Source organism: Amaranthus tricolor, chromosome 10, assembly GCF_026212465.1.
Source record: "Amaranthus tricolor cultivar Red isolate AtriRed21 chromosome 10, ASM2621246v1, whole genome shotgun sequence".
In the NCBI taxonomy this organism is placed as follows: Eukaryota; Viridiplantae; Streptophyta; class Magnoliopsida; order Caryophyllales; family Amaranthaceae; genus Amaranthus; species Amaranthus tricolor.
The window spans coordinates 2843860-2865147 of record NC_080056.1 but is presented as its reverse complement, the minus strand read 5'-3'; the positions used below and the strand labels follow the sequence as shown (position 1 = coordinate 2865147).

The window sequence follows — 21288 nt, the reverse complement described above, 5'->3', positions numbered from 1 at the left end:
ATGAGCAGAATATATCGGTATGATGATGGTGACCATGTGGATAATATTGTGGTCATATGTGTAATTGAGGAAATTATGCTTATAATTTCATTGGTGAAGTTTGAGAATTGTCTTTATTTTGAGTTTGTTGACTGCTTCTCTTGTTTCCCCTTCTGTTATTTTGGCTGAATTTGATCAAAGATCATGTTAAAGTTTTTTTTGTCAAGTTGAACATTTCATTGTTTTGTACATTAAACTGAAAAATCCAATCAAAAACTCTTGTCAAGGAATTGAATTGGTTATTGTAAAAGATAAAGAGTTGATTAACTGATGTTGATGTTTTATAAAACAAAAACATTTCAATACCCAAATACAATTTAGGGGGTGGACTTAGGGATTAGATGTACACAGTAGACTACATAGTGCAAAAATACGGTTTCGATCACAGTCGCGGTAATACTCGCAAACTGCATTTCACGGCCAATACAGATGATTTTGTTTTCAATGCGGTCTATATTTCGGTTGCGGTAATCTCAAAAACCTTTACAATACAATCGAGATACAACATTGCGTCCTTGTTTTTGTACTACATACACAACACAACCTTGTCATTACTCATTAGTGATGATAAAAATATATTACTTTTAATTATCATGGTAACAAACATCATAATTCATATGCATCTTTGTATAAATAAGAGTGCACATGATATAATAAGTCTTTTAATACATTTTATTATAATCCGAAACTAAAAAAATCATAAATCTAGTTCAGGATAGACAATTTGAGTAACACAAATGTATTAAGATGAATTATTATTAAGATTATTAATGATTTGAATATTCTGCAGAAAATGGTGAAATAGCCTAAGGCAGTTCACAATGTAGAAAACTTCAAACAATTTTCTGGAAAAATATTTTCAGATCAGAAAAATATATAAATAGCAAGAGATTCATTAGTGATCAAAGCATGAAGTTTAAAGCATTTAAATACATGTTCAGGGTTGCTGTCATGTGTCCCTTATTTCAGATAAGCCGAAATAAAATGACACATCAAATCATGTGCACTTCTTATTTACGTGAAGTTACAAAAAATGTTTGTCATACCAAAGTTCAATCGGAAACAACCTTTTTGTAATCACAAACACAAGCGAGCTGCGCACATCCAACCCTCCGAACCTTAGGTGGGACCCGTGGGAGCCAGTCAACGGCATTGGGGTAATGATATATTATCGTTTACTGTAATTCTATATCTATTTTGCCAAGCAAGTAGGCAACTACCTATTCAAACAAATAAAGTATAATTGTTGATCATGAAAAATTCTTCTATTAAGTATCTGGTGCAAGCCTGATGACATTCTGTTGTGCAATATACCATAGTTGTGTGATTGTATTTACTCAGAAATACAATCCTAATGAACATGGCAATGGCACAATCTTGTCGTTTTCTCGTTCTTACATTGTTGGTATCGTTTGGTGCATTAAATTGTGCATCGTGTTTGAATCTCACATACCCAGACTTTTCTGAAGAATATAAAGGAGATTTCAAAGACAAAGGAAACTCGGCCATAGTGAAGGAGGCTCTTCAAGTAACATATGATCTTAATGATGACACACTACTCACCGATCTATCAGGAAGAATCTTGTACAAAAATCCTGTTAGGCTGTGGAAGAAAAAACAAGTGGCGTCTTTTAACTCAACGTTTGTATTCAACGTATCGCCTGTGAAAAATCGGGTTGGTGCCCCTGGTGACGGGCTAGCTTTCATCTTGACGGAAGAAATGGAGGTCCCTCATAATAGCATGGGTCAATGGCTAGGGATAGTGAATGTTAGTACCAATGGATCCTCTCATAGAAGCATTGTTGCAATAGAGTTTGACACCAAAAAGAGCTTCCCGGATGATCTTGATAATAACCATGTTGGTTTGAACATCAACAGCATAAATTCGAGAAATAAAGCCTCGTTGAACAGTACAGGCATCACTATTGCGAGTGAGAGAAATCTCACTGCGATGATCTTATATGATGGTGTGAAAAAAACGATGAATATATCTGTTTTTAAAGGGCACTTTGTGTTGGCAGATCCTCCAGTTTTGTCGATTTCTGATATCGATCTTAGCAAGTATCTTGTGGGAAAGGTATATGTCGGGTTTTCTGCTTCAACCGGAGCAGTATCAGTTGAACGTAATTGTGTTCTAGAATGGTACTTTTCCATCGATGACATAGGTGAAGATCCGAAGATTCCAATATGGGGTTGGATCATAATTTCAGTGAGCATTGTGTTCGCCTTATGTGGAGTACTTGGTGGGTGGTTGTTCTTCTGCTACAAAAGAAAACCTAAGCTTGATGGTCATGATTTACCGATCATTTCTGGAGTGGGTCCTAAGAAGTTCAAGCTCAAAGATCTAAAGGGTGCAACCGGGAATTTCAGTGAGAATCGTGAACTTGGGCGAGGAGCGTTTGGGATAGTATACAAAGGGACGGTGGAAGGACGGTTAGTGGCGGTTAAGAGAATTAAAAACACCCCAAAAGGTCTACAGAATTTGGTTGCTGAAGTCACCACCATTGGAAGTCTTCATCATAAGAATCTTGTGGAGTTGATTGGGTGGTGTTATGAGGACCGAGAACTCCTTTTGGTGTACGAGTATATGCACAATCGAAGCTTAGACACGCTCCTCTATGGCGAGGATGGGAAGTTAAGTGAGGCGAAACCGACACAAGATACAACACTAAGTTGGAAGAAGCGATACAATGTTATCTGTGGTGTTGCTCAAGCTTTGGATTATCTTCATAATGAGTGCTTAAAAAGAGTACTACACAGGGACATCAAAGCGAGCAACATATTGTTGGATTCCGACTTCAATGCTAGACTCGGTGATTTTGGACTAGCTCGGATGTTCAAGCGTGAGAAGACTCATTATTCCACAAAAGAAATTGCGGGGACACCAGGGTACATGGCTCCTGAGCTATTCCTAACGGGAAAAGCTACCACAGAAACGGATGTTTTTGCCTTTGGTGTTCTTGCACTAGTGGTGGCCTCAGGGAGAAAACCCGGAAGTCAAAATGAGGACGATGAGAGTATCCAAAACATCATAGATTGGGTGTGGCAACATTACTCGATGGGGACGATTAGTAATGCCATTGACCCTAAATTGAAGGGAAATTGTGACGAGAGGCAGGCAAAATGCATGCTTTTATTGGGTTTGGCTTGTTGTAATCCAAACCCAAACTTAAGGCCATCAATGGGTTATGTTATGCAGGTTCTAATAGGGGAAGCAAGTTTACCACAAGTCCCATTCGAGAAACCTGCCTTTGTGTGGCCAGCGCCTTCTCCTTCGTTCACCCATGAGGATTCGTCTAGCGGAGGAGTGCTCAGTATTATAACTACCCTGGATGGAAGGTGACTGTCGGATTCTCATGTTCCTACTCACCTTCTCGCTCATGTATGTAAATATTTTCAAGGTGTTTGTGCTTCTCATTTTTTTTTTGATTAATTAGTGTGCTTGTTTGTGATGGCTCGAGAAATCGAAGAATATTAATCAACTGTAGAACCTATCACATTGAAAATACAACTATATATTAATTTTTTTGTCAAAAACTATCTTTAAATTTGTTTAAGAAAGACTATCAATTAATTGATAGTATTTCACAAACAGAATCTCTGACACGTCAAATTGCAATCTACAGCTACTGGCCGTAAAGAAACCACAATAATACACGCTCACTTACAAAAGAAGGGGATTTCTTTCCCTTTTAATCAGTAATATAAATGCTTAGCCTTTAAAGAATGTATTGTTGTATTTCATAAAAGAGGAAAGATCCTAAAAAAAATGAATTAAGAAACGATTCTCAAGGTTAACTACATCGAAAAAAAGTACATCAGACATGATCAGTCTGTAATGTGAACTCCTGGACACCAAGATCATGGTACAAGCCATGTACAAATTGCAGAATCGATTTTTCATTAACTCCTGCTTTTAGCTGCTCGAATGAATAGATTCAATATCATTTATCAAGAACAAACAAAAGCGCTACAAATAGAAGAAAAAAAAAAACTTCCGATGCAAGCTGGTATAGAAATTTTATAGAATTTTACCTTTAAGGAGAGTGAACCAACGAGATAACCTGGTACCAGTTCCCATAAACGCGTTTCGTTGACTTCTGTGACCTCTTCAAGAGCAGCAATCTATTACATTCATATAGTTACGGTGAATCAAGAAACGAATACCATCAGTGTCACCCAAGTGTCGAGTGTAGCGAAAATACCATTTAGCAACAGGAACGCATTCAATTACCTGTCTAGAACATTTGCTCATTGCTGAAGATGGGATACTCGGTGGAGCCATTTGCAGCAAAATACCACCTGTAGCCTTAAATATTGGCATTACAAGCATAAAGACTGCAACTGAAACTAGTCCCATACACAAAACTTCGGCATTCTGAATCCTGAAATAGCATATAGAACATTTAGTATAAGCAGGGAGACAAGTTACAGACACAGTTTCCGAAGCCACCATTTGAGGAGAAAAAGCTTTACCCAAGAGCCAAAAGCCAAGATGCAAAAATTAAGCCTGCACTGAAACATAATTTAAAACCACCCATTAGCTTCATTGCAAAACATCCAAAACTTGGGTGACATGGAATTTAAGATGAAGGGGAAGTTTGGTACAGATAAGAAAAAAGGAGACAGGCATAAGAGTTTTAGAACCTGCGAATAGAATCAGCAATCACATGAAGGCACACTGAGTGATAATTCATATCTTCAGCATTTCTGTAAGCTACAAGAGAATATTTTACGTCAAAATTTATTCAAGTAGGAAAAAAAACATATTCTTTAACAATAATAGGCATAGCTTTTTTTCAAAAACTTGAATGATAAAAAGAGGATGCAAAAGAAACATCAATATCGCACCGAAATTAACAAGTATATTACAGAATATAAATATTTGTCATCTCATTCAAAATTTTCAATTATATTCCAAACTATTACCCCAATGCCACTAAGGGACTCCCGCCTAGGCAAAGTTTGCAAGGGTCGAACGTATGCAACCTTACCCTTATAAGTTATAATAGCAAAGAGGTTGTTACGTTGAACCATGATTTCCTTTTAAATTTAAGTTATTTTAAATATATTTCAAAGTAACATAAATATATCTGATGCAAAACACAATTCAAAGCTGTGACCACAGATGTCAGTTTAGCAACATTGATGAGGCCACTCTAATTAGTTAACATACATAGAATATATTAAACACACAAACAAATAACAAAAGAAGAAAATGAATGACAAATTGTTATTGTAATGTTAAAGACTTTATCAGAAAGAAGAGGGAAGCAAAGGAGTGCAGAAAGATCATTTTATACCCAACAAAGGAAGGCCATATGTAAAATATGGGCCAATTTTATCAAGAGAATTAGTAGGAAAAGACAAGAAAATACTCAATCTGGTTTTTAGGAGTCATAAACATAGCACAAAATAAAATAAAACTTCTAACAATTACTGATTTTCACATCAAAAAATCTATCAAAGTACGCATAAGAGCTTCGAAGCTTTCACTAGTAAACATATTCACAACTTCAGGTTGAACCACACCTCCTCAAACCATCGGAAAAATGCAACCTTACAAAACACAAGCTACTTCTCCCTCGTATAGAAAGCCCATCACAGAAAAAAAAACAGGTACCACACAACCAAGTTTATATAAAGGGTACTCATTTAATATTTGTCAGCTAGCAGCCTAACACTGCTTCATAATAATATATACGATAGTATATACAGGAGTAGCTCTTAGGAGAACTGCTATCAAAACCAACGATCCCTCAGCTTGACTCGCCATTAATCTCTGTAAAAAGCCATGTAAATTTATGCCTTAATCGAGAAAATTTGTCACGCTCCATGGAGCAGCAAAAATTATCAATTATACATTCCAGAACTTAACAAGTGTTCATGGAGGCTAGTTTTTACTTGGTCAAAGTAATCAAAATTTTCGCATGGAAAAAAGTTGCAAGGAGAAACACTGCAAGAGAAAGAAAAGGGTGCCGATGTCTCGCTAGATATGGCAACGCAATACATAATTGATGTGCTGTTCCCAACATTATGCCAGAAAACCTTGATCCTGGCAGTTAATATTTGGAACAGTAATGCCTAAATGGCCCTAAGGATTAATGTTATTCACATATGAAGTACTGGAATCAGAACATGAAAAAGACAGGAATTTTAAGACAACTACAAAAGAATAGTTAACTAACCCAAATTTCTTCGAGCATAGTTTCTAAAGAACCAAACACCAACAAGATTCACCAACAGATTTGTCACTGCAGAAACAATGAGATAATGCCTGCAAGTATAGAATTAAAATGATAATCACTATGATATTGATACAGAAAAAAGTATGTTAACTTTAAAATGAAAAATGTCACTTGTTGTCCTTTAAGAGACACATTAGCAATAACATGTAAGCAAAGAGGACCAAAAGATATAAACTTCATCTGGAAGATAAGGTTCGACTAGAGTAAAGGATTCACAGGCAATGAGCTTAAACAAGACTGAGCTCATTTTAGCTCATTCGTAAACAGATATAGTCTTTGGCTTGTGTGTATCCACGAAAATCATTTAATGCGTCAACGTAACCCCAAATAAGAATCCCTCTTTTACATTTTTGGGGTAAAGGGGAGGGGAGCATCCGCTCAAATTTCTGCATTTCTTTGCTAAAAATCTAATCCTTGAGTGAGTCCAAGAGTTATCAGCCAAAATTCATCATATTTTCCTCAATCAAATCAATCTATCACGAGCCATCTAGTTTTCTGTAGAATAAAATTGTACATAAAAAATGAAACAAATGGACGAAGAACTAAAATACACAAACAAAGTTCTTTCTAAGCATACGAATTTCAAGAAAAAAATCTGCAAGTTGATAAATCAAGAGACCAAAACGATGAAAATAAAAAATTTCTATATTCATTGATTTTCCAAGAATAGTTGTTTCAGTCTTCTCAGAAAAAAGAAGAAATAAGCCACAGACAACTGTTTGTGGTAAGGTTCTTGGTCATATGTCTTAATTCAACTCTTCTCCTTATTTACATAAAAAATTTTCCGGCCTGTTTATTATAATTCCTAGTAGAACATGTGCTTCATTATGGACCCTTCCCCAAGCTATTTTACAAATCACAAGTGCAATCCATTACCAGAAGTATCGAGTAATTAAGTATAGCTATTCAAAAAAAAGAACAATCTTGGAAACAAAAAACAGCTAATCTCAAAATATTCATAAGCAAAACCACATCATATCGCTATAAACTTACTTATGCTCAGATTCATCTTGTATGTATGCATGGAGCGCTTCCACGGCCAAGGAAAAAGACAAAAATAGAAGAAAAAGCTGTCTACAATTGCAGAGTGAATTTGTGTTAAACACCGTGTTAGAGCAGGTCTCAATATCAATAGACATGAAAAAACAAGTGAAAATACAAAGAAAATAGATCTAAGCTACATATGTAGACAACAAAAAAACGAAAAGAAATCAAATCATGCAAAAGGTAAGCTCAGAAACATGTAGAACTTACAGCATTTGTGAAGGCAGACAAAACTTCAAGCCTTTTATACCTGATAAAGACAGAAACTTCATTAACATCCTGAAAGTAGCACCTAAGAGGTACTAATTTACCATAAAACCTAGCTTGGACATTCTGAACAACAAGTTGGCACATCAATACTGCAATATATGATACCACGCACCAACATTACACTAAACAAAGATTTTTCATATACATGCACAGAGAGGGTAAGGAAAAAAGGAGAACTTATCTTGCAGAGAAATATTTTCAAAAACTCCAGTTTCCATCAAGACTTTGCATACTTTATATTTCACACACCATTTTCCACAACCATTATTGTGGAAAAAATTCAGGAGGCCTAAAATCACCATTTCTGAAAGGATACATTACTACCCCCTCCCCCCCTAAAAAAAAAGGTGGTAAAGGCCCAACTATATCTCTGTCTCTCATACACCAAAATTTAAGTTTCCAAATGACCATAGATTGTGCGCCACAATTTAGTTTATTTTATGCACTTTGAATATAGATATAATATTATCAGCATGTACATTTGAAATATTTTCATAACCTATTCCGGACTTTTTTTCATAAGATTCTTCTCCACTCATTAGAAAGAAATTAGAATTCAGAAAAGATATAGCCTTTGAAAACTTTCTTTTCTTCCTTCAGAATTTTTTCTTAGTATGCTTTGAACTTCGAATAATAATAAAGTAAAGTTATAAGGTCAGAATATCCCATTGTATAAATCTTATGTTCCATTCAGATATTGGTTAAGCAAACTATCCAGAGATTTCAGAATAGACCAACCATTACCCTCCAGGCCTCCACTGTCAACGTATAAAAATAAGCCACTAACGCAAAAGAAGTTAAAACATATGAATGCAATAACAAAGAAACACCAGATAACATAACACAGAACTTTCTTTGTTTAAGATAATAAACTAAACAGCCCTCAGCGAAAAAATCATAATAGTACATAGTGTAGAAAGTCAGAATTTTCATCGCACCCGTACGTGTAGACTCGATCTGGCTTCCTCCTAGAAGCAGCCATGGTAAATAAGGAAAATGTCAAAAGGCCACATCCAAACGTCAAATGAAACGCATCGGATACCAAACCTGAGGAATAAAAACATCACAATTGAGTCATTATTTGTGGCAACTGGCAACAGTATGCCTACTCAATTAATGATATCACAGTTGAAGTATCATTCAACAGTCAACACATCCATGGTGAATGACAATCATTTTGGCTTAGTCTTTTAATTAGTTTCCTTTTAGCTTGTTGGAAGTTTTTGTGGTGTCACTATCAGTTTTTTGGTAACATACATATATATATTAAACGAAAATTATAGAAATTGTCATGGATGTTGCCTTTTTAAGTAACAGAAATAACAGAAATAAATTTATTTTTTCAAGTAAAAAAACAGAACTTTATGCAAATGGCAAGCATCCTTTGTCAATGCTTAAAAAATCATTTTATCAACATATGAAGTAACATGTATTAGATTGATTTCTCTGAAGTGAAACAAAAAGCAAAGGAATACAAAATCCATCACCACTACAAAACTAATACTATATTATGTAATATTACAACCAACATTGCTCCATAATGCAAATTCCCAAAACTTAACCTTCCAATTTCTAAATTAGGTTGCTCTCTTTCCTATAGCAATAACAATGTCTTCTACTACACTACTATAGGACTTCTATATGCCCTTTATTTCAAAAGCAACAGAGCATCATTACTTGCCAAGTCAACAAAATCAGTGTATGCAAATCTTTTTTTCTGGAAGAACTTAAACTAGTGAGCCAATTCAAATAAACAAATTTTTGGAATGTTTGTACTTCGGGAAGACTTATACTCCTAAGCCATAAGAGATGAAACAACAAGATCCTGCTTATATAAAACCATAAATATTTGGCAATGATATACATAAAACCACAAGCTAACAGCCTAACACACAATTTGGTTACTAATTCCACCAAAAACAATATTCTCGACACATAAAAGCAAACAAAAACGCGAAACTCTTACCAACACGACCAGAAAGAAGACCGATCAATAGCTCAGCAGTCGAATACGCCACATTTAACGAAATCAGCAAAAACAACCTCTTCATAGGCCGATTACCAGTCCTCAGTTGACGAAACACCGATAAAATTAAGTCAATCAGTGACAATTTCTCCTCTAATTTCGCCGGATCTTTCCACAAGTGATAATCATTCTCATTTCCAGAATATATAACAGGCGGAATATCAATGCTGGAAACACTCCGTGAATATACCGGCGTTTGTAAACTATTGTTAGCGATTATCGTTGTTGGAGTTCGCGGATCGGCAAATTGATGAAACGAAGATTGACGGGAGTAGGCGTATCTCCGATCCGATGAAGGTAGGGTTTGATTTGAGTTGTAATTGAATGATGTGGTCTTCAAGAATTGGGATTTAGGATCAGAAGTTTGATCGTAAATCCTAGAACTAGAATTGTCCATTAATTAGGGTTCAAAGAAATTTGGGGGGAATAATTGTAATAAATTCTACTGAAGATGAGTAATAGTCACCGCAGTCGCTAAAAAAGAGTGAAATGCAATTAAGACCGACTTCAGTTAGGGATGTAAACGGGGCGGGGCGGGTATTGGAATTTTCATCTCCATCTCCATCTGTTAATGTATATTCATTTTCATCCCCTTTTTTGCGGCGGGTATAATTTTTTCCCGTCTCCGTCCCAATGGATTTGTACCTAAAACCATTCCCGCCCTACCACCCATCAAAAGTCTCAAATAATTACATATCCAAAGTTCAAACAAACACATAACGAAAGTCTCAAACAAAAATGCATATCTAAAACAAAAGTATTTCAACATCAACTCAAAATCATCCAAAGTAAATCAATTCAGAATAATCTCATCACTATGCAATTTCATTTCGCATTCTTCTTCCAACTCTCCAACAATTTTAACAAAGCCTATTTATAAATTGTACAAAGCCCAATAGCTCATATAGTTAAATAAATACATTTTTAATACTTGTACATCATACTATTCATAGTTTCATACATTTATAAATTTGTATATTTGTACATATCTTGAGGGGGGCGGGGCGGGGCGGATATCACCTAAAACCCATCCCCATCCCCGCGGTGGGTATGAATTTTATACCCGTACCCGCCCCATGACCCATCAAACCGGGACCCATACCTGCCCCGATGGGACAAGGATGGGGCGAGTCTCCTATTAGGGCCTATACGTACATCCGCTTATGCATGCTCCAATTAAAGCAAAATATGGTTCTTGCAAAGTTTGTATTTCATTGCATTCTAGAGTATTTTTTCAAAAAATATATTTAATTTATTTTTTTCATAGCAATATTAAGAATTTACAATAATTTGGTCTTGTTTGATAAATGATTTTTTGACTAGATTATAATTTAGATTTAGGCTATTGACTTGTTGATGAGTCAAATTTTTTTTTGGTAAATAATTTTAAATTAGTTACGTTTAGTCGAATGAAAAAGATGCCCCAAAAACCATATTAAATAACTTTTAGTTTTTCAACCCACTATTTATCTAATAATCAACATCGAATAATTTTATCAAATATTTTCATGGACAGCTGACTTATACAATTAGTTAACTTGTTAAAAAATAAGCCTGACCCGATCTGACCATATTCGACCCGTTGAGCACTCTAGAACGCACCAGAAGCCAGGGCTATTTAAAGAACTTTGCTCTACTAAATTCTAAACTTTGAGGAAACACAGTGTACATTTTTCCCGCCATGGAAATCGACGGCGAGAACACCTTACAGCGAAAGCATTCCCACTACCAAAACTTGGTATATTCCCTCTCTTAATCCATTTTCTCTCCATATATGCTTTTTGAAACCCTAATAATTTCTTAATATTAATTTTTCTTGCAGTCTGATATAATGCGGTAACAATTCTTCTTGTTGTGTTTTATTGATTGCAGGACGAAGTGTTTATAGTACAGAATGAGGTGTATAGGGGACAACAGTACAGTCAAATTTACTTTGCTCGGCTTCATATGATGAGAACTATCCTCCATTCTCTTATTCCTCATTGGAAACCCCATATTCCTGGTATCTTTCTCACCTTTATCTTTTTATATGTTGTGAATTTAGTGCAGAATTTGTAATTTTCCTACAACCTATCTAGGATTTGGGTTTTTAATAAAATTTTTGGTTTTAATTTGATGTTCTGTTTTGTATATTTGGTTCAATTTGATGAACTGTTTTCCTCTTTTTTCTGGGTTTGGGGGGAGGACGTGGGATCTTTTTTTGATGTCTTAGTTAGAAAGACATATTAATTTTATGGAGCGGTGGAGGCTTGTTGATTAACCTGTGATTGTTAATTTGGTTGTTGGATATGTGATGATTATTCAAATTAAGTAGGGTTTAGATGGAGGCAAAGCCACTACTATAGATGAGAGGAGCCGAAATTTTCTTTATTGATAGGAGTACTATAAAAGATTTTTAGGTGAGAAAATAAGGTATTTGAACAATTTTGTCATATTAACAAGGAGTCAATGAGTATTGCAACTTAAACATAGAGTTAATGACGTGTGCAAAATACCTTATATAATACATTTTCCATTTTGGAGGGTAGGTCATGGCCAAAATTCGCCCACTAATAGCGCTGTTGGGGTTTTACAATTTGAGTAAGTAACATTATTTTGAGTTTAGTCTCATGCTGATGGTAAAATTAACTCAATTTCGTAGAGATATTTGTAGTTCATCGTCTGCAAGCTGGATTGTGTACGCTCAAGATCATAGGTATTGATTTACAATGTAAATTGTAATGGGAGACTAATGATTGCGTCATTATGTTGTGTTTTGAGCTCCTGGGAAAAAGGCTCATCCTTCAAGACCCTTAAGTTTCATTACTTAGATGTGTATTACAGGGTCTTCTTAGGAAAAATTGTGATTTAATTGTCATCAAACTGTTGGGGCATGGTTGTCAATCCTACTAGTGCTGAATGCTGACCAATAGTTAAGTATTTTCTACTTGTTTTTTTGCCGAGGGTATGAGATACCAAGCTTCTTTCTGTATCATTTTTTTTCCTGGTTAGTTTATTTGATTCAAAATAACAAGCGCATGAGTGGGAGAACCTCTTATAGCTTTCATGTTCATTTTTTGCAGTGGTCACTATTTTGGGACTTGAAGAGGGCAAGGAATGTGTTCTTGTTGGAACGCTCTACAAGCATATGAAACTCAAACCCGGTATTCTTGATGAGTATGCTAAAGTTGTAAGTGGATTACTACGCAATGGATTATTAATTTTTTCCTTCCTCTCTATTGTTATGATGTTTTAATTAATTCCTGCTTATCCTATCCTACTCTGAATTCTCTTTTTGAAACAAATAGAGGACTGTGGTTCCTATTGTTCAGCCTCACAACTTTATGCATGCTGATGACTATCTGGTTCTCGAGGATGAAAGCGGGAGAGTTAAACTCGAGGGAGCTGCACTTGTACCTTCTGTTTATGTGACAGGTTTTTTTAAGCTTATTTGTTTGTGTCAATAAAATTTATCAAGTTGGAAAAATAAAATATTAGTTAGTAGTGAAAAGAATGGTCAAGAATTTAATTTTAATCTGGTTGGTCTGCCTTAATTTTTTCTTCTTTTCATGTTATAGTGATAATTTGATTCTAGATATGCAATTTTTTGTGTAAGGAGTGATATGAAAGTTTTTTTTAAATGAAACAAGAATTTACATTTCATGCATGCTTTCTACTTATGATCTCTATAATTTTTGGCTGTTGACGTGTATCACTAGATGCATCAAAGTTAACTGTTTTGCGTTGCATTATGAATGGTTAGATTGTCAAGATTCCTATATGTGATTACAACACAATGATCTATGAGGGAAATGATTTATGCAACCCGCTGTAAATAAGCATTAAATTCGTTTTCTAAAATAGAATTCTCTTATGATTTCGATGCATATTACACAAATAACGATGTATTAATACTTACTTTTCATCAAATATTATGATATTGATGCTAATTACACTAATAATGATGGAATTAATACTTATTTTTCACCAAATATTTCTACTTTATGCTCTATGATATTTTTTTGTTGGATTACATGTTTTGTGAGCTCTACAGTTTAGTTTATTGAATAATATAGCTTGAAGTGCTATTGGTGACAATGTTGCAATTTTTCTATTAATATGTAAAATTTGACAGGGGTTGTAGCTGCATTCCTTGGAAAAGAAAGCACAGCTGGGTCATTTCTTGTTCAAGAGATCCTAGAAGCTGGCCTACCACCCCAGATAGAGAAGCCTCTAAAGCTTGGTAATTTACTCTTTGCCATGCTTTCTGTTTAACGAGAAAGTACAATGTTCAAGTGCTCATAAGTTTTCTTGAGAAAATTTCCCTCTTACGTTGAGAGTTTGCATTTTTAAGGAATTGTTTATCTTAACATCTAAGTGGATAGATAAAATTATTTTGTTTTTACCAAAATGAGTTAAAATTTGCATAAAATTGAAGCAGTAAGTCCTTAACAAATTTGCTGATGTCTTAGCTCTGTGGTGCTGTCTACTACGATTTTCTTTTGATACTTGGAACATTATTTGTAAGTCATCTTTAATGGAAATATGTTTAGATCTTTGGTAACGTTTGGGAATTCGGATTTCATTCTAGACTGATGAATTCAATTCTGGAACGTGAATTAGTTCTGTTTAGTTTGTCACAAACATAGAATTGAAGCCATTGAATTATTTTTGTTTTCGTATTTAAAATAAATTCATTTTACAGATGTAATAATGACTTGAAGGCATTCATTTTAGTAGATTCTGTTTTTGTTACGCACAATAATCTCATTTACTTACATTGTTCATTTCTGTGATATTTATTCTTTTCCTTTGTCCATGCAATTTACCGAGACTCTATAACAACCTACACTTAGCAAAAAAACTCTTTGCAACAACCTACACGAGAAAACTCTTGAACATCTTGTATATTTGATCCTCTGACCTCTACATGTGATGCTCCTTAAATCCTTTGTCTGCCGACATACAGCTGGACTAGACTATTACTATGTACTTCAAAAATTTTCTTTTTGAGACAAGTTGTGCCATGTCTAGAAAATTGGTCAAACTACCTGTACTGTGATTGTCAGTTTTGCTAGTTTTTCGAAGCTTTTTGTATCGGATTCTCATCATACAACACCCCACCATGAGTCTGTTCTCATTCGAAATCATTTATGAACTTTTGCATATCCTATTCCCCCAGGAATTTTGTTTGGTATCTAAGACAGATATATGGGGTCCAGTGTTTTTAGTTTTGACATCTGTGCTTTGCGTCCTTTTTACTGTAACACTTTACTGAATACTGCTGACCTTTTGTGACTAATGAGAAATGTGTCGGCATCTGCTAAACATTTGGTCTTTACGTTCAATCTTTTTATGTTTGAAATTCTTCCGTTTTATCTTTTTACAGATGATGACAAGTATGTTGTCTTTATATCTGGACTAAGTGTGGGCAACAGCACCTCAAACCCTCTCCAGTTACAGCTGCTTGTAGACCACATAACTGGCCATTTAGGGGATGAAAAGGTCTTACACTTCTGTACTTTCTTATGCATCAATGTCCACTACACGTTAATAATACTTCGAAAACTTCAGGAACAAAGAATTGCAGCGGAGATAGTCCATGTAGTAATTGCTGGAAATTCCTTAGAATTTTCCAGAGGACTATTTGACGGACAGGTAAACTATTATTGCGTGTTTCCTAATTCTTTTTGAGCATTGAATTTTCTGAATCATCCTTTTTCATATCATACTCTTTTCACTTTTGAGGCTTGTTGCTTTTATGTTTATGTTGAGAGTTTTATATACCTTTAGTATCTGGGGTCGATTTCCACATTGATGGAAGGTACTAATTACTAATTAATTCAATTTATGTCTAGTCTAACGCAAATGATAAAGTTTTAAATACTAATCAACTATTGATAGCAAAAACTAAGCTTTTATTACTAAAATACGGGAAAATAATTCATATTAAAGCATCAGAAGTATATTAGGCACTTATGGAAAATTACAAATTAGGCTCTATATGCAAACAATAGGAGTAAGGCTGTTATGTTTTTTCAAATATAATATTACACTTTATTATCTTAATGACCTACTTTGTTGGCGTCCTCGTTATAATCCACTTTAGTAAATTTCTTTAACGACAATTTTCTCATTGGTTTAGTCAATTTTGAACAATAAGAATTACATGAATTACATAAGCTATTGAGTGTAAAGTGAGCAATAACAAATTAATTTCACAATTTAGTCCAGCTTTATTATCTGACCAAGAACATCCCAAATTTTAGTAGGGGACTCTCAATACTGAACCCTATTTTATTATAACAATAAACTCAATGGTAACAATGATTTAACAATGTTAGATGAAATAATTAATTAATTATGAAATAGAGATAAGGCAAAGTATTACCGAGGAACGGTGAACGAGTAGAAATAAAACTGAGTGACTAATTAGATTGTTATCCTACTTGGATAATTCAAAGATACAAAAGAAAAAAATGTTTGTAGAGCTTGAAGAAAGAAAAAGAACTGCTATTTTTAAAACACATTTTTGTCTGAACAAAAACGTAACTACCCATTAACTTTCTACTGTAATCTATACAATAGAATATAGATGTACAAAACATGCATAACCTCTCCACTGGGCTCTAGGAAAGTTCCACTGGGCAGTGTGAATTTAACACCTGGTGGTAATGCCTGGTCAACTCATTCACATTTAAACCTTCATATGGTGTTATCGAATATCCTACCGGTCATTGTGTAAGTTATGTCGGATGTTAGTGCAAAGTCAATTTGTATTCACATTTCCAACTGTGGAACAATCATATGATTCGCTAATCTCCACGCGAATCACAATACTAAAAGCGAATTTTGGTTGGTTTTGGGGTAATTTACAACCATTTTGAGTGAATTGCAAATTTAAAAAATGAATTAGCTAGTGAATTATGTTATAATGATCACAGGGATAGAGAAGATCTCACAGGAGTACAGGACAATATGAAACTTATGGTGGGTGGTAGTGCTCATAATATCAGTCGCTAGATTTTTCTTGTTTATACCCATTTCTCGATGTTAACAAGTGCCAACTCACATGAGCATCCTTGGCCTTGACTTGACTCGACTCAACTCAACTCAGTCCCAGCTCCAATTTTTAATTTCATAATTGCCTACTAACTTGCTTTTTTTAATACTTGTACCTTTGTTTGCACACATTATAGTGTTACAAACAATATATTTGATCATGGGCATTATCAAGAGCATCATTTTCTTGCTACTGCTTCAGGTCATAATCTAATCAAAAGTGAAGATTTTTTTATATTATGACTAGAATTTGACTCATTCAGTTTTGTCACTTATTTCTGGTTGTAGTACTATGTTATTTATAGTGTGTGACAAGACAGTTCTTGATTATTGAATATCTGTTTATTACTTTTTTGTATGAGGGGGTGGAAAGGTTCCTTAAAGGTTTATTGTTGAAAAGAAATAATTAGTGTCTGCAGAATGGATTGAAGGATCTGTCTAAGTTGTCTGAGCCATTTAAAGAACTGGATATCTTCCTGACTCAGGTTCTTCCCTTTGCTCATTGTCAAGTTTATTTTGTTTCCTTTCCCTTTTTGTCGGTCAATATTGATGATGTCAATGTCCTTAAAATTTTATATCAGATTGCTGCTGGTGTATCTTTGGATATCTTGCCTGGACCAAGTGACCCTGCCAATTTTTCTCTACCGCAGCAGGTTTTTCTTTTGAATATGAGTTTTAAGTTTGTTCTACTACTGTCGCTGGAAGCCTCTGATTGTTCTTCATGTTGCTTTTTATATCTCCAGCCTCTAAATAGATGCCTCTTTCCTGGATCTTCAGTTTATAACACTTTCAGGTCTTGTACTAATCCTCATTCCTTCGAGCTTGACAGAATCAGGTAATGTTTGGCCGTGTCTTCCTTCCGTTGTTTCTAAACTGGATTGCCTACTTACCAATGTGCTGCATCTTTTAGATTTCTGGGGACATCAGGACAGAATATTGATGATCTGGAAAAGTATTCAGAAGCTAAAGATAAACTTGAGTTTATGGAAAGGACGCTGAGATGGAGGCATCTTGCGCCAACCACACCAAACACTCTAGGTAAAAGTAGTCATTTGTTTTTAATGTATTTTATAGTTGTCTTTGGTGTGGGGAGAGAACTGTTCAACTCTTTGCAACAAGTCTTTAGGAGGTCCAACTAATATGATGAAAATTGGCAATGTGTGTCGGTAATTAGTGATCTCCATTTTAGTTTTGGCATACACCTTAGAAGTTTGTTTGAAGGACTATTTTGTCGATATCACGGAAACAGTTATGGAATGAGTGAAAGAATAGTTGTGAGAATATATGCTTGCAAATCTTTTTTCTTGTGGTAGAAGTGTGCTAGTTTATTGAAATAATTTAAAGTAATAGCATAACAATTTTTATCACTAAGGACTGCTTCTTTATTATATGAAGTGAGAATTAACTAGTGTGGTTGCCTAGACTTTCTTAAATTGTTACCCTCTTTTCTGAAGTTATCTTCAACCTGAAGTTAATGATGGAAAAAGGGTACTTTTGTTTACTTATTTGAGGAGGGTGCATTGGGCTGTGGACTAGCAGTATTTGTGAGATCAGAGTAATTCGACAGCACTGGTTTTTTTACTAGTTGAACTTGGAAGAGAAATAAATGGGAGTTTAATGATCAGAACTTTTATATGTTTGGTTCCATAGTGCAAAATGCGGTAACAACACGATGACGTGGTCATCATAACATCTATCGGGCTGAATACATGCAATTTTCCTTGAAACGGACCAAAACGCGTTTTTTACACCTTTACAACGCGGCAAATATTGGTTATTTTTTCTGAAAACCTTTACAACGCAGCCAATACAAAGGTGATGCGGCCTTGTTTTGCACTATGTTTGGTTTGCATTGCTGCCAACTTCTTTAGATGGGGACTGGGGTATTGTGATATAGTGGTGGTTGTTGCCACATTTAGCTAAAAATCTTTTTCCCAGTCTGCTAGATTTTCCTTGTGGATTTGGATTCCCTTTTCTCCTTACCTTCAAGGATTGTGTTTGTGGGAGAGTTAAATTTTGAATTAAAAGATGCTACAAATTCAAAAGATGACCCTTGCAAGAATCTTGATCAACTTTGTTTCATTTTAAATATTTTTTTCAAAAATTTCCAGGATGTTATCCATTTACAGACAGAGATCCTTTTGTAATTGAGAGTTCTCCGCATGTTTACTTTGTTGGCAATCAGGATAAGTATGAAAGCCGATTAGTAAAAGGTATTCCTTGAATTGTGCTTCATTTTCCATTAGTTACTTGAAGCCTTCGATTCGTGATTTGGCACTCTTATACAAGGTATGTTATGCATACTTTTGCATGCAGGACCCGAAGGGCAAATAGCACGACTTATCACCATTCCTAAATTTTGTGAGACAGGAGTTGCTGTTGGGGTGAGCTTTTTTACATGTTCACTATACATTGCTACTTAAGGATACTTGGATCCCCTATGCAGGTGTTTTAAGCTTGTGCCTTTATTGTTCTTGGCAGCTTAATTTGAGAAATCTGGAATGCCATGCTCTGAGTTTTGGAACTCAATTCAGCTTGTAATATTGAAGCTATAGGTTTCAGGTATGCCCTAATTGTTTACAAATCTTGTTTTGTACACGGTATGACTTATGAGTAAATGACCTTAGCATGTGTTTTCATATGCTATAGATATAGATTACTGCACCCTAGCCTATTATTTGATGTGCCAGGGCTTAGCCCTTGTCACTTGGTGAGATCTAATCATCAGTGCTGAACTCCCAGGTGTAATATGGTGCATTATCCTTTTTATGTTGTGGTTTTCTCTCAAGGTTGACAACTTGAACACTCTATCTGGTATTAGTAGTACGTATTACGTACCTCAGAGAAGTCATGTGCTTGAAAATGACAGATTAGGTGGTAATTTTTACAGTCAATCTGCATTGTTGTGCTTTTTTATATGCTGCTCTGGCAGCCCCAAAGCATTCTACAGTATTGGGAATCCTGTAATTGTAAACCACGCAAAACTTGTTTCAACATGTTTTTCTTTGAAATGAAGAGGCCTTAATAGAACTCAAGTGATCAAGTTTTCTCTTTCAAACTGTGTGTGTGATTTTGTTTCTAATCTTGTAAACTTCTCAGCTTGATTATAATTTTGTCTCTTAAACTGTTTTTGTACTTTGAACAACGTTTTTGGCCATTATCTAAAACATGATTTGAAATGTAATAATATTTGACAATTGGAAGCAACGGAGGTATTGCTACAATACTTGGTCTTTTGAAACGTCGACATAGTTTTTAGAGCTTCAAGTGCGGAGTGCCTTAGACATGTTAGAAAAGAAAATTTTCAAACTTCAGCTCTGTTCGTTTCATTTGTGCAAGCCGTAAACTAATGCTTTTGGAGGTTCTTTGTGTAGATTCCGTACACCATAAGCACATAACCTGTTAAATGATGTTTAGAAGTGGCCTCTGATGGACAAAGTTGTTTCACTCTAATCACCTGTTTCCACCCAATTCCATGTTGTTTAGATCAGTGTGTTGGATACTCGGTAACAAAGACTGGACGAATGAAATTGCATATAATAATGTTGTGAGACGCTTACTATTCATGTTCTCGTAAACTCCAGAACCTGCTGTGAGACTCTTGCGATTCTTGTTCTCGTAAAATAACATTTGCATTATCTGTTTCTTCTGTTTATAAATTGCTTTTGGATGTTCTTCGTATCATCTTAAACCTTTCCATTATCCTTTTTATCGTCATCTTGGCTTTTGGCTTTTGTCTATGTTTACGCAGTTCCGAAACCTGGTGTAATGAGAGCCTTATCTAGTCAGGTTGCGCATATAAAAACAAAACCGAAGCCTCTTGTATCCAATTTCTACCACGACATGCTTCTTCGGTATGCTCCTTTCGTTGAAGTATAGTCATCCGATTCGTTACAAGAAGAACTTGTAGACTAGATGACAAATGAATCCGATGCAGCACGTCCTTTGTTGGATTTTGCATTGATTTTATAGGCTTTATATCATGCACTTCATGATCGGTATGGTTTAGTAAGTAGGTAATCTTATGTTGTAGCATAATAGCATTGTTTAATGTACCTTGTTTTTAGGTAATATGGACAAGGCAGTCTAAGATGCTGCTTTCCTAACAGATCTTCAACTGAAGTCTTCCAAACACAATCCGATAGAGTACATAACTTATTTGGAGTGTTTGGTACCATGTCATGGAATCCACTTTTTCCGATGTAAAATTACTAATTAAAATTAAAAAAACATTAATGAATGTTATCTGATGATTGTTGATGATAAAATTTGGGGATTCACTAGGATTGGTAGACCATCTTCAAATCTCATTATTGGTTTCTCTTTTAGATGAGGTCGAATGCCGATTTGACTTGTCCTTCATTCTATTCTCTAAAATTAGAACTTTTTTGCGTTAATGAATTGTCCCTTTTTGGCTATCAAACTAAATTTCATACATAGCCAATGAATAGCGGTCAATTAGATTCTATGCTCACTCATGAATCGGCAAGTGATTCAAGTCGTATATAACAATCACAGTTAACAAGATTAAAATTGCGTATATATAAATTCAATCTCATCTAGGATGCGAGTGTCATATAGAAGTAATAACGTTGAGTTAATGAAGTGTTGTATGTATAA

General features: G+C 35.0%; 3 protein-coding genes across 5 annotated transcripts; 2 read left to right on the top strand and 1 right to left on the bottom strand.

Moving 5' to 3' along the window:
- The first annotated feature begins 1405 nt into the window (after nucleotides 1-1405).
- On the top strand, nucleotides 1406-3382 carry LOC130825945 (probable L-type lectin-domain containing receptor kinase S.5). The gene has a single exon (XM_057691397.1). It carries the CDS (start codon nucleotides 1406-1408, stop codon nucleotides 3380-3382), a length of 1977 nt encoding a protein of 658 aa, XP_057547380.1.
- A 324-nt stretch (nucleotides 3383-3706) lies between these two features.
- On the bottom strand, nucleotides 3707-10158 carry LOC130825863 (metal tolerance protein C2). Its single transcript, XM_057691308.1, has 10 exons — nucleotides 9568-10158; nucleotides 8540-8648; nucleotides 7542-7581; nucleotides 7281-7357; nucleotides 6228-6316; nucleotides 4687-4756; nucleotides 4516-4554; nucleotides 4274-4424; nucleotides 4075-4164; nucleotides 3707-3959 (listed from the first exon to the last, which is right to left on the bottom strand). Exons 1-10 carry the CDS (start codon nucleotides 10022-10024, stop codon nucleotides 3858-3860), a joined length of 1224 nt encoding a protein of 407 aa, XP_057547291.1. The 5' UTR covers nucleotides 10025-10158; the 3' UTR covers nucleotides 3707-3857.
- A 1047-nt stretch (nucleotides 10159-11205) lies between these two features.
- Nucleotides 11206-20966, top strand: LOC130825955 (DNA polymerase delta small subunit). 3 transcript variants are annotated; one of them, XM_057691409.1, is made up of 15 exons: nucleotides 11206-11365; nucleotides 11500-11629; nucleotides 12690-12796; nucleotides 12915-13041; nucleotides 13742-13849; nucleotides 14996-15111; nucleotides 15181-15264; nucleotides 17079-17153; nucleotides 17250-17321; nucleotides 17412-17503; nucleotides 17579-17706; nucleotides 18780-18881; nucleotides 18985-19052; nucleotides 19150-19230; nucleotides 20420-20966. In XM_057691409.1, exons 1-14 carry the CDS (start codon nucleotides 11309-11311, stop codon nucleotides 19207-19209), a joined length of 1326 nt encoding a protein of 441 aa, XP_057547392.1. In that variant the 5' UTR covers nucleotides 11206-11308; the 3' UTR covers nucleotides 19210-19230; nucleotides 20420-20966. The 3 variants fall into 3 exon arrangements, with proteins under 3 accessions (XP_057547392.1, XP_057547394.1, XP_057547393.1); XM_057691411.1 differs by having other exon boundaries at nucleotides 17088-17153; nucleotides 20420-20964; XM_057691410.1 differs by lacking the exon at nucleotides 20420-20966 and adding an exon at nucleotides 19411-20397.
- Nucleotides 20967-21288: the final 322 nt, after the last annotated feature.

What these genes read in the sequence shown, in the direction of transcription:
- LOC130825945 (XM_057691397.1), top strand. Translation starts at nt 1,406, where the DNA reads ATGGCACAATCTTGTCGTTTTCTCGTTCTTACATTGTTGGTATCGTTT.
- LOC130825863 (XM_057691308.1), bottom strand. Translation starts at nt 10,024, where the DNA reads ATGGACAATTCTAGTTCTAGGATTTACGATCAAACTTCTGATCCTAAA. An exon ending in CTATGCTCGAAGAAATTTGG is followed by an intron (nt 4,757 to 6,227) that starts GTTAGTTAACTA and finishes ATTCTCTTGTAG; the next exon opens with CTTACAGAAATGCTGAAGAT. An exon ending in TCTTGGCTTTTGGCTCTTGG is followed by an intron (nt 4,425 to 4,515) that starts GTAAAGCTTTTT and finishes ATGCTATTTCAG; the next exon opens with GATTCAGAATGCCGAAGTTT.
- LOC130825955 (XM_057691409.1), top strand. Translation starts at nt 11,309, where the DNA reads ATGGAAATCGACGGCGAGAACACCTTACAGCGAAAGCATTCCCACTAC. An exon ending in AGAGAAGCCTCTAAAGCTTG is followed by an intron (nt 13,850 to 14,995) that starts GTAATTTACTCT and finishes ATCTTTTTACAG; the next exon opens with ATGATGACAAGTATGTTGTC. An exon ending in TGAAAGCCGATTAGTAAAAG is followed by an intron (nt 18,882 to 18,984) that starts GTATTCCTTGAA and finishes TTTTGCATGCAG; the next exon opens with GACCCGAAGGGCAAATAGCA.